The 15,957-nt window shown below is 46.0% G+C and overlaps 1 protein-coding gene across 4 annotated transcripts in view; it reads left to right on the top strand.

Annotated features, from left to right (window-relative positions):
- THADA (THADA armadillo repeat containing) overlaps positions 1 to 15,957 on the top strand; it is a 330,140-nt gene that overhangs the window by 298,886 nt on the left and 15,297 nt on the right. Inside the window, exon 37 of one of the 4 annotated variants that reach the window (XM_020878086.2) lies at positions 10,308 to 11,040. The exons of the other annotated variants lie outside the window; for them this stretch is intronic. Coding sequence (XP_020733745.2) covers positions 10,308 to 10,441 — 134 coding nt within the window. The 3' untranslated portion in view covers positions 10,442 to 11,040. Of the gene's footprint in view, positions 1 to 10,307; positions 11,041 to 15,957 lie in introns of those variants that run through there. 4 annotated transcript variants of the gene reach the window in all.

Raw genomic sequence — 15,957 nt, 5'->3', positions numbered from 1 at the left:
GGGATCAAACCTACGTCCCCTGCAATGGAAACACAGTCTTAACCACTGGACCACCAGGGAAATCCAACTTTACATTATTTTAGACAATTTAATTTTTATCCGTAGCCTACAAAGAATTCTTTGAAAATCAATAAATGAAGATAATAGAAAAAGAGGCAAACGATTTAAACCGAGCACTTTGTGGAGGAAAAAAAATAGCCATGAACAGTACACATATGGGAATAATGGTCATCCTGACATAATAAAGACATGCCAACTAGAACAACAGTGCCCTGGCATTTTCCCCATGTGTTACTGGCAAAGGATAAAAAGATGACTTTTAACCCAGGATGGCTAAGGTTATGAAGGAACAGGCATGATCATAGCTGGTGAAGACTAAATTGGTACATTTTTAGAGGAAATTCAATATTATCTTCAGAAATTTTAATGTATATATGTATGTATGTGTGTGTGTGTATGTGTGTGTGTGTGTGTGTGTGTGTGTCTATATATATGTATATATAGCACTTGATCCAGTGATTCCACTTCTAGGAATTTATTCTGTGGAAACTATATGCACAAGTACAAAGATTTATGTACAAACTTATTCCTTTCACTCTTGTTTAAAAGAAAAGCAGCAAACAAAGGAACAACCTAAACATCCATCAGGATTATTGTTGTTGTTCAGTCACTTAGTCGTGTCTGACTCTTTGTGACCCTGTGGACTGCAGCACGCCAGGCTTCCCTGTCCTTCACTATCTACCAGAGTTTGATCAAATTCTTGTCCGTTGAGTCGTTGATGCAATTCAACCATCTCAGACTGTGCTTCCCTCTTCTCCTTTGGCCTTCAGTCTTTCCCAGCATCAGGGTCTTTTCCATTGAGTCAGTGAATCTCACTGGCTGACTCCAGTGAGTCAGCTCTTTGCATCAGGTAGCCAAAGTATTGGAGCTTCAGCTTAGGCATCTGTTCTTCCAATGAATACTTAGGGTTACTTTCCTATAGGATGGACTGGTTGGATCTCCTTGCAGTTCAGGGGACTCTCAAGAGTCTTCTCCAGGACCACAGTTCAGAAGCATCAGTTCTTTAGCGCTCAGCCTTTTTTAATGGTCCAACTCTCACATCCATACATGACGACTGAAAAAAAACCGTAGCTTTGACTATGTGGACTTTTGTCAGCAAAGTGATGTTTCTGCTTTTTAATATGCTGTCTAGGTTGGTCATAGCTTTACTTTCAGGGAGCAAGTGTCTTTTAATTTCATGGCTACAATCACTATCCACAGTGATTTTGGAGCCCAAGAAAATAAAATCTGTCACTGCTTCCACTTTTCCCCCATCTACTTGCCATGAAGTGATTAGGACCAGATACCATGATCTTAGTTTTTTGAATGTTGAGTTTTAAGCCAGCTTTTTCACTCTCCTCTTTCACCTCGTCAAGAGGCCCTTTAGTTCCTCTTCACTTTCTGCTATTAGGATTACTTAAATAAACTTGGATATATCTTCATACCACAAGACAATTAAAAATAATGAAATAATGTAGTAAATCTATAGGAACTGCTATACAAAGATATTCATGATATATCATTACCTGAAAAAAGCACATAGCGTAAGAGAATTTATAGAATGATCCCACTTACAAACAATAGTAGTTTTATATAAATACATAATTTTTTAATATCTAGGAGGCCATGTAGTGGCAGTTTAGTCACTCAGTCGTGTCCAAGTCTTTGCAACCCCATGGACTGTAACCCACCAGGCTCTTCTGTCCATGGGATTCTCTAGGCAAGAGTACTGGAGTGGGTTACTATACCTTTCTCCAGGGGATCTTACCAACCCAGGGATTGAACCAGGGTCTCCTGCATTGAAGATGGATTCTTTACCAACTGAGCCACCAGGAAAGCCCTAGAAAGGCCATATATTATGAATTACAGTCTCTGGAGCCTACGGGGACCTGGCAAGGAGCATGACTGCAAGAACTGGCTGGGTGTTCCATCAGAGTAAATAGGGACCATGGTGGAACAGAGCACGTGCTGCCTGAATTGTAGTGAAACGCTGAGCAGTTTGGAGCAAAGTCCCATGAACAGTGGAACTTGGGAGAGGCCGCTGTTTCTGTTCTGCCCCCTGTGTCCTCTTCACCAAACACTCAGGGAACCTGGAGCTTCCAGCTGAGGTCAGCTTCATTACCCCTTCCCTGAGCGAGCATGGTGGGCTCAGTCATGTCCCTTGGAAAATGACAGTGATTAAAATTGAGGTTAATGTTTTTTAGCACCCTGGATTATATACTGTGTTTTATTTTGGCTCTACTTGTCCCTCAGTGTTCCACAAGCTCGCTCTCCAGCTCAGAAATTTCAGAATCTCACGGAAGCCCCACACAGGCCAGGTCACCCACAATCCCAGTGTACCTCTGTGTACAGTTTTTAGCCTCTCTGACTCTTGGCAGGAAGAGGGGGCCACTGACACGGTCTCAGCAGGAAATAGTTCAAGAAGGAGACAACTTGAGAATTGACACTTTGAATTGCTGGCTACCATCCTGCCTGGCAAATCTCTGTGCTGCCTCACTCCTCATTTCCAAAAGTGACCTTCCACTTGATTTTTTTCCCCCGACCCTCAGTGTACATATTGGCCAGGTCTTTTGAGTTCTGGTCCAAAGAATAGTTTGACCTCCAGTGTACGATTGCCAAATTTAGCAAGTAAAAATACAGGACACTCAGTTAAATTTGACTTTCAAATAAACCACAAATAACTTTTTGTGTAAGGTGCCCCGTGCAATATTTGGGACATATGTACACTGGAAAGATGTTCACTGTTTACCTAAAATTCAAATTCAACTGGACGTCCTCTGTTTAATTCAATAAGTTTTCTCCCATGGACTCTTGTGGCTCCCCCATCCCAGGAGGGGGACCTGAGTATAAAGGGTAGAGATCAGTAGGAGTTGGAGGTGATAGTTACCCATGGACAAGCATTGCCCAGAGTCACTTGTCACTTCACTCCCAGACCCTACTCAGCACTCTCCTTTCTCTCCTGCCTCCTCCCTCCTCTCGCTTGCTTCCCTGCTTCTGAGCTTGGGCCTCACTTCCTGCCCCGGGGCTTCCTCCCCTTTAGTTTGTGGCTTTCCCCTACCCTCACCTCTCCTCCTTTTCCCTCATTTTACTCTCACTGGTCCAGAACATGTAATTAAAGTTTACATATTTGAGTGTTGGTTGTACTTAACTAAATAAGGATTTATGTCCCTTGCTGTAATTTAAATAGCAAGGGGAATTGAACTTTGTGTGTGTTTCATTTTCCTTTTATTGATAGGTGGCCTTAAGTTTATTTTTAGCTACGTGAATCACTGACCTTCACCTTGACTGGGAAGAAAGGTCTCCCATTTCCGGAATGAGCTCATCTGCATCTTCCAAAGGCATCCGCCAACAGGAAGGAGGCGAGGGGAATAGATAGAAGTTGGGGGACAAAAGGGGGCCCCACTATATGGACCCATGCAGGGAAGGAAGCTCAGAAGCCTCCTGTCCTGCCCCACAGTGGAACTTTTGGAATTGGACCCAGCTGCCCAGGGCAGGGGACACCTCTCTCCTCTTTGTGATGGATCACCTGACTCCTTCCCAGGGAGCAGCAGCCACTAACAGACAGTGAAGAGCATGCTGGGACTCATTATTAGGGTCCCCCTGGCATTCTGCTTCTACACTCTGCCTCTTGCAGTGGGAGCTGACACTTGAAGAAAATATCTATACTGCCCCACCCCCTCCAAGCTCCCTTCCCCCAGCCCCCAACACAGGTGAAGTCTGGGCAGTTCTCTGAGCTCCCTCTGATTTCTAGCTGCTTCCCTGGGGGAGCTTGACTTCTGTCTTCTCCCTCATTCTCTCCCTCCCTTTGTTTCTCTATTCCTATTCTCCACCCACCAGCAGAGGGCTTTCCCATCTGGGAAAGACACCTTTGAAGGGCATTGCCAACTTGTGAGAGAACAGTGATCTGAGAATCAGTCACCACTGTCCTGAACTAGTTGGAACTATTATCTTGGCCTCAGTTTTGTCTTCTGTAAAATGGGGGTGATCACATATCTCATAGCTATATTAAAATAGGAAGAAAAATAAATGTCAAAAAGTGAATATTTCTGTCCTCAATCCAAATGCTAAATGATATTTCTTTAATACTGGAAAACTAGAAATTTTGTTTGTTACAAGATCCTTTTCATGCACTCAATCAGAGAGCCTTACCACTGTATTTTGGAAGCATCTTTTCATTCCTTCTTTCCTATAGAATTATGAACATCTGGGGGTTCTTTCCCATGTCTCTTTTCAGGCAGGGGGAAACTTAAAAAAGCATGAAAGAATAGGTCTATCTCCCTTGACATTCCATCTGTTTCACTAGAGAGCAGTTTGGCTCTTTCAAAAGTTTGACTGTTTAACAGTTTGTAACTTAAGTGGAGGTATCTTCACTTTGTCAAGAAGGCAGCTGCCTGAGTTTGGGGTTCACACTTGCCAAACAGCTGGAGCTATCCAAAGATTTTGGGGGCAGATCTCTCAGCTTTGATGGGAATAATTAACAAAGCCTCCCCTAACTGGAAGCCTGGTCCTGAGGGAGGCCTGAGAGCCTGGACTTCCCAGAGCGTGGGGGAAACGGAAGATCTGAGGCCACCGCGTTCCGACCCTGTACTTGGACAGAGCTTGTCTGTTCCCTCGGTTACGGCTGTGCGGGGCTTCAGTCAGAGCCCACCTCACCAGGTACCGCACTCACCTCGCAGCGCCGTTCAGTCCTTACCTTCGAAGCAGGTCCCCCCACCGCCGGGGACCAACAATGAAAGTCAGCCATACCCATGGAAATTCATGTGGGGGAGAGAAGGCAGATCAAAGCCTCTGTAACCCAAGAATTCCTCAGCAGTTTGGAGTCCCTTAATAATTATGGTTTGGAGATTTGCCAGAAAGCAAAACCACTTAGCATGCCGGGTTTAACAATGAACGTTTTCTGTGTTTGCAGTAGCCTCTGTACAGAGCAAATAGGCACCTTGAACAAAGGGTAGGATATTTGTATGTGTATATAAAGTAACCTGCGCTGCCTTCCCCTCGAGTGCGTCTGCATGGAAGAATGCAGCACTCCGCTCTGTGCTGGTACCTGTTTTATGAGTAAAGTGGAGAAAGGCTACATGTCCTGTCCCCCTCTCTGCCTCTGTGTGTTAGAAACAAAAACCTTTGTTTAATTCAGAATTTTCCAGACTTATTGAATAAGCCAGATCTTTCTTTTCCCCCCTTGAGTCAGTTTTAGATTTTGGAGTTTTCTGTTTTGAGTATCTACTAACCTTCTAAAAAACCAGTGCACATCCCAAGGGAAACTGGGAAATGATGGCCAAAGAGGGTAGGATTCAGGGATTTAGACTAGTGGGAAGATGGAAAAAACAAGTCCCAAGCCCTGAGAGGGTGACCAGCAGGATTGCTGGAACTCGGGTCTGGACAGGAGTCTGGTGAACCCCCTCCTTGGACCCTGTGTCATTGTTTGTCCAGTTAGTCATTTATTCGACAAACATTTGTTATTGGGGGAAACTGGAGGAGAATGGCTTCTTGGATGAAAGTCTGTTAGAGCTGAAGTTTTATAATTCGAGTGAGAGGAAATGGAAAAGATGGGAAACATTCCAGAAAGACAGAGATGGCCAAGTGTGAGGCACATTCAGGAAAGGAATAAATTAGTATACAAGCCTTCATATTCGAGTAGGGGAGTAGGGCAGGGCAGCGGAGGATGTTTGGATCAAGCAAGACTCTTGCATATGCAGAGGACAGAAAGTCTGATCCAGCCCGCTCCAGCCCAGGGTGGAGTACATTGGGTCATGTAATTGAGAGTTCCGGGGGGAGGCGGCTGGCTTCAGACGCAGCATAGCCAAGGGCTCAGTGTCCCAGGGACCTGGTTTCTCATCGGAAGAAAAACTTCTCTGCTCTTAGGTTGTTTCTGTTTTCAGATAAGCTCTCACTTCCCTCAGAGTTCTAAGATGGCTGCAGCAGCGCTAGCCTTTGCATCTTCATTTATTCAAGGCCTGTATCAGTAATGTCTCTTCACTTTTAAATACTTTCTTTTTATTTGGCTGTGGCATGAGGCGTGCAGGATCTTAGTCCTTGACTAGGGATCGAACCTGCACCCCTTGCAGGGCAAGTGCAGTCTTAACCACTGGACCACCAAGGAAGTCCCTAAATGCTTTTTTAATAACTGTAGTTGGGTTCCAGGCCCATCCTGGAACTAATTTCTGAGGCCCAGAACATGATGTCCTGAATGGCTTAGACCTGGGGTAGGTGCCCATTCCTGGAACAGGAGCAGGTGGTGTCAGCCATGCCCAGACCATGTGGACTAAAGATATGGAAGGGCTGACTCTCCAGGGAAGATCAGGTACAGCTATCCAGAGAAGGTTAATGTCAGCCAGGCCACAAAACAGCACATGTCCACTGAAACCCGGTGTGCCAGGGCAAAGGATCTGGATATCATTTACACCAGAGAACCAGTAAAAATTTTTGAACAAGTAAGTAACATGACCGGAGCTATACATTAAAGTTAATTCAGCTACAGTTTAATAGCTGCCATGTGCTTGGCACATGGTAAGGGCTCAATAATTTATATTTGGAAAGAGAGAAATAAATGGATGAATGGGGGTGGGGAGAGAGAAATGAAAGTTGGGAACATCCATCAGAGGCTATTGTAATGGTGTGGGAGGGGAGCTAGCAAAGGAAGTTACCGAAAACCCATCAAGACAACCAAGACGTTCTGTCATTAGGAAACCCACATAAGGAAAAACTCAAGAGGGCGAGGTTGGTCAGCTGTGCCAATCACCATCAAAAGGTCAGGTCAAGGAGTATGAGGATTGAGGAAATGTCTTAAGTGAGTGTTGAGAGAGAAGGTCCATTGGTGGGAAGGTCAGAAGCTAGCTTCAAGGAGTTTAAAAGTACACTGTGTAATGGGCTTGCCAGGTGGCTCAGTGGTAAAGAATCTGCCTGCAGTGCAAGCAGACCTGGGTACAATCCGATCCCCTGGAGCAGGAAATGGCAACCGACTCCAGTATTCTTGCCTGGAGAATCCTATGGACAGAAGAGCCTGGTAGGCTACAGTCCCTGGGGTCACAAAGAGTTAGACACACAGGCGCACACTCTCTAATATTATCTATCTTCCTTCCAACTCAAAAACAACAACAAAAAATGCTCCTTAACCTCCACTCATTCTTCATGCAGCACCTTATGCCAACCCCGTGACCTGTCTCCAGCCACAGTGCCCTTTTCTCCTCTGCGTCTTTCTGTTCTCCTTCTCCCTCTCTAGGCTCTCTCTCATGTAAATATTGACATTACTCCCTTGTCCTAAAACCACATTTCCTAGACCCGGCTCTGCCTTCAAGCTAACATTTCAAAAGAATCATTAGAGAAATTTTGAAGTTGGGGCGGACAGAAGTTTGAGCTTATGTTGAATGTCTTCTGTAGAAGAGTAGGATATAGGGACAGGGAGATGGTTGAAACAGTTTATATAGAAATTCAGTCAGAAATCACCAACAAATGAGTGAAAGAATAGCCAGGGATAAGAGGACAGCTGAGATTAAAAAGCATCAATGGGGACTTCCCTGGTGGTCCAGTGGTTAAGACTCTTGAGCTTCTCTTGTTGGGGGTATAGGTTCCATTCATGGTCAGGGAACTAAGATCCTGCATGTTACACGGCCAAAAAATACAGCATGAATGCATAGAGAGCCTAAAGAGCATCCTGCCTCTCTCCAGTGCACATCAGTGGCTCACAGTGGAACAGTAAATGGGTTTGGGAAGAGATGGTTATAGAGCACTGTTGAGCCTGGAACAAGATCAAGCTGATAAGGGAGATGGGTCAAGGAAGAGCATCCCAAACCCAGAGAGCCCAGGATATACATAGAGAAACAAGTGATGGCCTGAGAGAAGGGCAGGGTCAAGACATGGTCAGGATTAGGGTGAAAAGGTAGTTCCAGTGGAAGAAGTGGAAGGTTAAACGATTGTTTTAGGGATATCAGAGAGGCCATACAGTATAGGAGCCCCAGTGGATAGACGATGGTATTTAAAACCCATATCCTCACCCGTGTCTCTGCTTACGTCATTCCTAAAATGGGGCTCATAAAACCTTCAAAAGATCATTGTAATGAATACACATGTGATTAATTTATATGAAGCACTTATGATAGTGCTTATACATAATGAGTGCTTCATAAATGTTAGTGATGTTGATATTCATTTAAAAGTGACAAAAAAAGGTTAGAATTTAAGATCTTGAAGTCAAAACCATTCTAAGCAACGGCAAAGCCTCAGATGCTATCATGGTTGTTGGGAGTTCAGTGAAATGGGAAATGGAGAGTATTGGAATTAAAAAGGATCAGGAATGGCAAAGCCAAATACTGGCAGGGATATCTTTATGGCTGTTGATGTCACCAGTGGAGTGGCAGTGACTGTGTCATTGAGAAAGGTCAGGTCTCTCCTTACAAGGTTCACAAGAACAGGGAGGTGGTTAGTATGGACCTCAAAAGAAGCGAGGTTGTTGAGTGAGAAGGAGGCAAGGCTTGTCTAGCAGTGACAGAAGGCGTGGACTGATCTGTCCACATCAGAGACAGGAAATGAAGAGCCTCTTCTGAAAAGTTAGGAGCATGGCACCTTCTGCCAGGAGGAGAAAGAAGCAAGGGAAGAGTTTGAAATGTGGAGAATTTGCTCACTGTAGAGCAGGTTTGGTTGGTTGGTTGGTTGGTTGGTTGGTTGGTTGGTTGGTTGGTTTTTGTAGAGCAGGTTTTGATTGAGAAGAGCTTCAAAAAGGCTTTTAAGGAAAAGCATATTCCGAGTCTGGGGGCATGTCTGGAAAGTTAGGGGCATGGCATCTTCTGCCAGGAGGAGAAAGAAGCAAGAGAAGGGTGAGAAATGTGGAGGATTTGCTCACAGTAGAGCAGGTTTTGATTGAGAAGAGCTTCAAAAGGGCTTTTAAGAAAAACCATTCCCTGAGTCTGGGGGCATGTCTGAATCAGGCATGAGTTGGGGGGGTGGGGGGGCGGAAAAGTGGAAAGGAGGTTTTGGCTGAAATTCCTGGGAAAGCCTGGAGGAGGCTCAGTTCCTCGCCTTGACTGCGAGATGTGTGACCTTAGACAAGGTGGCTCAGAAGTGCGTGCCGGGCCCCAGAGCCGGACCCCACTCCCTGATGGCCCCCCCACATCCCTGGGGGGTCCCCAGTTCTGCATGCACTTCCCAGCTCAGTGCTGCTGGGCCCTCTAACAGAGGGACCGGGAGAGCTGGGATTGGGGGGCTTCTGTCTTTAGAGAGAGGACAAATGGCTTTTAAAGAGAAGGAAACAGGACACCAGCAAGCTTCGTGGCTGTGTTCTCTTCCAAGAGCGCTGCTCTGTAATGTAATTGTATTCAGACATTTTTTTTACATGACATCAGGGAATAGCCTCCCTTAAAAGCTTTCATGAAAAAGCATGACTATAAAACAGACTCAGGCAATGAAATGGAAGCCAGACGAATGGGTCTGTGTAATTCGGGTAAAGAGACTGCTCCTTACGGCTTTGTGACCTGATCTCTGCTCTGTGCATAAAACTCTATTTCACGGGCTCCACTTACATATGACTCTTACCTGGCAGGTGCTTCTAGATGTGAAATGTCTTGCTTTATTACCAAACATGATGAGGTGTAGGAAAACAAGGCTTCCCTCCTCAGTGGCCACTCAGACCACCCTCCTGGGCTTGCTTGCAGCCTTTCTAGTCCTCTAAGCCCTAAATCTCTGTCCCTGTGTGGGCCAGTATCCTCAGCGGGGAGGGAGAGCTGGCCTCTCTTCCTTCTTTGCCCTTTTAATGTTGTACACCCTCATCTATCCATCTACCCCTCATGCCCTGAGCGGTAGGACACATTCTTTGGGAAATGTGTCCTGGGGAGCAGTACTCATTGAAGAGCCCCATTCTCACCCATTCCTTTTATTGAAAGCCACAGAGGTATGGAAGTCGATTACCCACCATCCTCTGTCCTTGGCACACCCTCTGGTTCCATCCGCAAAGAGTCTTTGCTGTTTTGGGGTTTTTTTTTTTTTTTAATTAAAGTGAAATTCATATAACATACAATTAACCATTTTAAAGTATACTGTTCAGTGGCATTGTGTAATTCATAATATTGTGCAACCATCTCCACCCTCTGGTTTCAGAACATTGTCATCACTCCCCCCAAAAAATCCCATATCCATTAAGCAGTCACTCCCTGTTGTAACCTCCCCTCCCAGCTCCTTGCAACCACTAATCTGCTTTCTGTGTCTATGAATTTTCCTATGCTGGATATTTCATATAAATGGAATCATATATGACCTTTTATGCCTGCCCTTTTCTCTAGGCATGATGTTCACTGGAGTCTTCCCTGGTGGCTCAGGTGGTAAAGAATCTGCCTGCAGTGCAGGAGACCTGGGTTTGATCCCTGGGTTGGGAAGATCCCAAATTTTTAATCTGAATTATACCAACATTCCCTGAATATTTATTGGACGGACTGATGCTGAAGCTGAAGCTCCAATACTTCAGCCACCTGATGCAAAGAGCCAACTCATTGCAAAAAACCCTGATGCTGGGAATGATTGAAGGCAAGAGGAAAAGGGGGGTGACAGAGAATGAGATGGTTGGATGGTATCACTGACTCAATGGACATGAGTTTGAGCAAACTCAGGGAGATGGTAAAGGACAGGGAAGCCTGGCATGCTGCAGTCCGTGGGGTCACAAAGAGTCAGATAGGACTTAGTGACTGAACAACAACAATACCAACATTAGTAAATTTTCATCAAGAAATTATTTTCCAGTGTAACTCCATCAAGCCAGTTTAATACCTTCACCAATTTTCTGTATAGAGCAGTTAAAATTTTCTAATGTTCTCCCTTATTTTCTTAAGTATCAACTCTTTTACCTATGTATTTGGCAATGAAGTTTTGCTTTTTCAGTCAAAAATTTTAGTAAGAGTTTTACCATACCTGGTTTTGTTTGTTTCCACCAAGACACATTTTCCCCCATAGTTGTTATTATCATTGTTTGCCGTTTGCAACGTCACAAACAAAATGACTTCTTTGGCCGGTTATTATAAATTTTATCTTGTGCTATTTAGCCATTGTCAGTTTAGTTTTATGTTGATTGTTTTTACCAGTAACATTCATAGCAAGATCAAAACATCCTCAAGGTCAAAAACAACCTGCTTCTTCCCAGAGTACCTCCTCCTCTTAATCCCTCCTCCCACGCTCCCCATGGAAGAGCTGATACTGAAAGCAAAGAAGCTGTTCAAAGCAGTGTCCTCTGGGGTCTCAAAACCCTTAAGACCCAGACGCTCTTCCTAGCAGTTCATTTAAATCCATCCTACCAACAGTTTGATCTTTTCTCCTTTTTAGTTGCTCAAAACCCAGAGCTTGTAGTCTCTTGAATGATCATCGCTTCCTTGGCTTGTTCTTAAAAAGAGAGGTTTTCTGTGGCCTCTCCCTTCCCTTCCCTCCCCCTTACCCTCCCCAGGCTTCTCCAGCCTCAGCCTCACCTCCCCCAGCCCAGGGTCTTGGCAGCAGGCAGTTCGAGATGCCTTTGAGAGCTGGACAGTACTCCAGGGAGGGTGTTGGGGTATGTTGGTCACAGATAGGAAAGGCCTTGGGTAACCTGGGAGTGAACTCAATTTCAAGACACAAAATCCCCAGGAACTTTGAAGTCACAGGCACTTATATTTTGGGCAGTGTTTCTAAATCTTAAAATCACTTTGTGAGTTTAGGAGTCATTTATTTGTTGTTTTGTAAAGAATCCTCCTGCAGTGGAGAAGACCTGGGTTTGATCCCTGGGTCGGGAAGATCCCCTGCAGAAGGTAATGGCAGCCCACTCCAGTATTCTTGCCTGGAGAATTCCATGGACAGAGGAGCCTGATGGACTATAGTCCATGGGGTCACAAAGAGTCAGACACAACTGAATGACTAACACTTTCACTTTTACCAAGGACTCTTTTTGTTCTGTTTAGAGCCATAAAAGCCTGAGAATGAGGAGTGGGCATCTAAAGAGCAGCTTTCTGAATTTGGGAGAAGGCAGGAGGTGATAGTGGGAAGGTTCTCAGGAGAGAAAAATGACCATCCTGGATGTTTCTTTTTCTTCTTCTTCTTTTTTTTTCTAAACTATATACAGTAGTTAACTTTATTTTTGACACTGCCATATCCATTTTTTTTCATTTATTTTTATTAGTTGGAAGCTAATTACTTTACAATATTGTAGTGGGTTTTGTCATACATTGACATGATCAGCCATGGCTTTGCATGTATTAATGTAGCTATTTGTTTGTTTGACTGCACTGGGTCTCAGTTGCGGGATCTTTGATCTTCGTCATGGCATGTGGGATCTAGTTCCCTAGGGTCAAACCCAGGCCCTCTGCATTAGGAGCTCAGAGCCTTAGCCTCTAGACCACCAGGGAAGTTCCACCATCCTGGATGTTTCTGAGTTCAGATTTCTAGTCTTTAGATACACACCCAGACCATCCTCATCTTCCACCTTCCATGTCCCACCAGTGTTTTAGGGGAGCTGGGCAGACCCCCATCTGAGGGCCAGAGAAGCTTCACAGAGAACTCGGAAGGAGCTAGTCAGTCCTGAGCACTCAGGCGGAGAACAAATTCCCTGTAAGAGAAAGAAATTCCAACAGTGAGATAAAGCAGAGAAAACTAGAGTGACTTCAGGGAAAGGGAAAGGGAAATGGCAAGATCCAAGCTGGTGAGTGAGTCATGTGGAATGTACCTGCAGAGCCACTGAACTCTGCCCAGGCAGAGGAAGAGGAGGCTGGTGGAAGAAGGAATCTCGGGTTGCCCAACCTCTCCCCACCCCTCAAAAGGACTTCCCAATCTGTAGACATCCTCATTGTACCCCTGCTTCCATCAAAGTCTCTCCTGCCTGCCCTCACTGGCTCCCTAGGCAGGGAGAGAGGGAGATGGGTGTCAGATTGCCCCTTCTGGGAGGAGAGCTTTGGGGTGAGTGCCAGTGTGGAGGGGATAAAACACAAGGCACTCACTTTCCACGAAGAGGTGGAGGTGACTGCCCACTTTGGGAGGCTCCGCAGAGTGAAACCGACAAGGAGCCGGCCGAGTGCAGGGGATGCCGGAGAGGGCCTGGTTCACCTGGGGACCAGAGACTGACTGAGCACATTTCACAGGAGGGGCCTGATATGATTTGTCCTCGCTGAATGGAGGAATGCCAAGTGTGGGCCAAGTGCTATCATACAGAGCCTCTCTGGTCTGGATCCAACTCACTCCTCTCCCTGTGGCCCTGTCACCCACCAGGGCCCCAGGGACACGCCTTGGTTATCCTGCTCTGGAAGAGCCACGGACAAAGCCCATGTGTGACTTACTCTTCCTGCTGACCTTGGGAGGTTACCATGCGAAACAGGACTGAGTGTCACACACAGAACTGCAGCCCAGGAAAGGAGAGGCAGTGGGGGCTGCGCCCCTCTCCTCAAGATGCAAGCCTCTAGGAGGACTAGGTCTTGTCCACAGCGTTGCTGCCTGAGGGTGATATTTGTTTGAATCCATGTCTTATTCTTTGGTGTGGTTGCTGCTGCTGCTGCTAAGTCGCTTCAGTCATGTCCGACTCTGTGCGACCCCATAGACGGCAGCCCACCAGGCTCCCCCGTCCCTGGGATTCTCCAGGCAAGAACACTGCAGTGGGTTGCCATTTCCTTCTCCAGTGCGTGAAAGTGAAAAGTGAAAGTGAAGTCGCTCAGTCGTGTCCGACTCTTACGCGATCCCATGGACTGCAGCCCACCAGGCTCCTCCGTCCATGGGATTTCCCATGCAAGAGTACCGGTGTGGTTAGAAGTGAACAAATGTAAGTATTTTTATAAGTTTTGAGCCAAGGACACTGTTAACCAGCTGTAATTTATTAACCCCTTTTTGGTAAAGTGTAGCCCTACTGAATAAGTGCACACTTTTAGGAAATGCTTATTTGTTTTCATTCATGTTGACTATATCCATTTTTTAAATGGGGGTGAGGGGAGGAAAATACATCTATATGGTCTTCCCAGGTGGCGCTAGTGGTAAAGAACCCGCCTGCCAATGCAGGAGACATAAGAGATGCTGTTCGATCCCTGGGTCAGGAAGATCCCCTGGAGGAGGGCATGGCAACCCACTCCAGTGTTCTTGCCTGGGGAATCCCCAAGGACAGAGGAGCCTGGTGGGCCACAGTCCATAGGGTCACAAAGAGTTGGACAAGACTGAAACGACTTAGCACACAAGCATGCAGACAGGCAGGCAGGCAGACGTATATATATTATATATATATATATATATTTACCCAGTGATTTGAGGTGGACCCACGTTTTCTAAATTGTAGTTTTTTTAACTTTAAAAATAAAGGTTTTTAAATATATGTATCTTTTTTTTTTAATGGAAGCAAAATATTTGCTGCAGTATTTCTGGTTTCATGATAGGTCACCAGGAAATGTGTGTATCAGGCACATGACTGTATCTGTGGGGATCTCCATCTTTGGGAACTGGGTCCTTAGGAACCTCTGGGAACCCAGGCCCTCTGTTCCATATGAGAACAGCTAGAAAATTAAGAAAAAGCAAATTACTAATATTTGAAAAAAATTTTTTCCCCGGACTATTTTTAGAACTTCAAAGGATGGTATTTTTATCCTTTCCCTTCAGAACTGGAAAATGTTTTCCTTCCATACAGAAAGGGCTCTGTAGCAGGCTGTTCATCTCACGTGACTGAGTTCCATGTGCTGCCCCATCTCTGCCCAGAGAGCTGGGAGTGGAGGGTGGGCCTAGGGATTGCTTTCCAGTAAAGGGAGATGAGGACGTGAGGTCCTCCTTGTCTCCCCCAAATAGAGAGTCAGGCCTCTGGTTCCTGACGAACACTGAGAGTTCCAGCCCTCCCTTCCTCCCTCCATTAACTTGCAGAGACTTCACGAAAGGGACTCTGCAGTTGTGCAGGGCTGTGGGGAAGGTTAAAGCAGGGTTTCTCAGCCTCGGCACAGTCAACATTTCAGAGAGGGGGCTGTCCTGGCATTGTGGGATGTTTAGCAGCATTCTTGGCCTCTACCCAGCACATGCCAATAGTACCACCTCCCTTGAATTGTGACAACCAAGAATGAGTTGGGTCCTGAGGGCCAAGAAGGCCTGGCTAAGTCAAGACGAGAAACATCTGTCAGACAGGGAATGATGAGGAAACAAAGCCAGAGAGGTGGAGGGAGAGGGACGTGGGGCTGATGTGAGGAGAGGCCTTTGGTCATAGGTCTCGTCTATAAGATAAGGGGCTGGCTGGAGGCCTGCTGCCCTCGTGGGTACCCTTGTGTCAGCATCACAAGCTCACATGCCTGCAGGGGTGAGGTGGGAGGCAGTATGGTGGTCCCAGAGAGGACACACAGATGCCTCCTGTAGTGTGTGGCCCCTACTCTGCTCCAGGCAGCACATTAAACTACAGACCTAGAGATAAAAGTTGTAATTTTCTGAATTTTCAAAAGATGCTGGACATTTGGATTTTTATGAAAAATCTCCCTGGTTTTTTAAAAAACCTTATGAGCTGTTCCAAACCTGTGTGAAGACCCAGTAGTCCATCTGCACCCCTGCTGGGTACTTCTGCTGGGTCCCTTGGGGCCTGGGAACCCCTGAGCTGTGTGCCTTTGATTGGGTTCTGCCTCCATGTGTCCTGTCTTTTAAACAGTGGTTTTCAGGGCTTAAAAAACCAAAAGAAAAAGAAGTAGGAGGAGGGAGAGGGGCCTACCTGGGCCAGCTGAAGTCGGAGTTCCCGGGCAGACTTAGTACCATGGGCAGGTTGGGAGTGAAGGGAAGGGCTGGCTGTCATCCAGGGCACGACATCCAGCAGTGGATGCGTGGGCCATGGTCTCAGTTTCCGCTGGGCTGCCCTTGGGAGCACTGACCGGCACATGGGCTGCTTCTTCTTTGATGAAGTTTTCAAAATATTCAAAGAACAGAGACTAATACCACAGATACCATGTTCCGCCACCCAGATTTGCTGCTCCATTCATCAGAGCC

The sequence above is a fragment of the Odocoileus virginianus genome, chromosome 2 (genome assembly GCF_023699985.2).
Source record: "Odocoileus virginianus isolate 20LAN1187 ecotype Illinois chromosome 2, Ovbor_1.2, whole genome shotgun sequence".
NCBI lineage: Eukaryota > Metazoa > Chordata > Mammalia > Artiodactyla > Cervidae > Odocoileus > Odocoileus virginianus.
The sequence above is the reverse complement of the archived record's forward strand: the minus strand, read 5'-3'. Positions and strand labels throughout refer to the sequence as shown.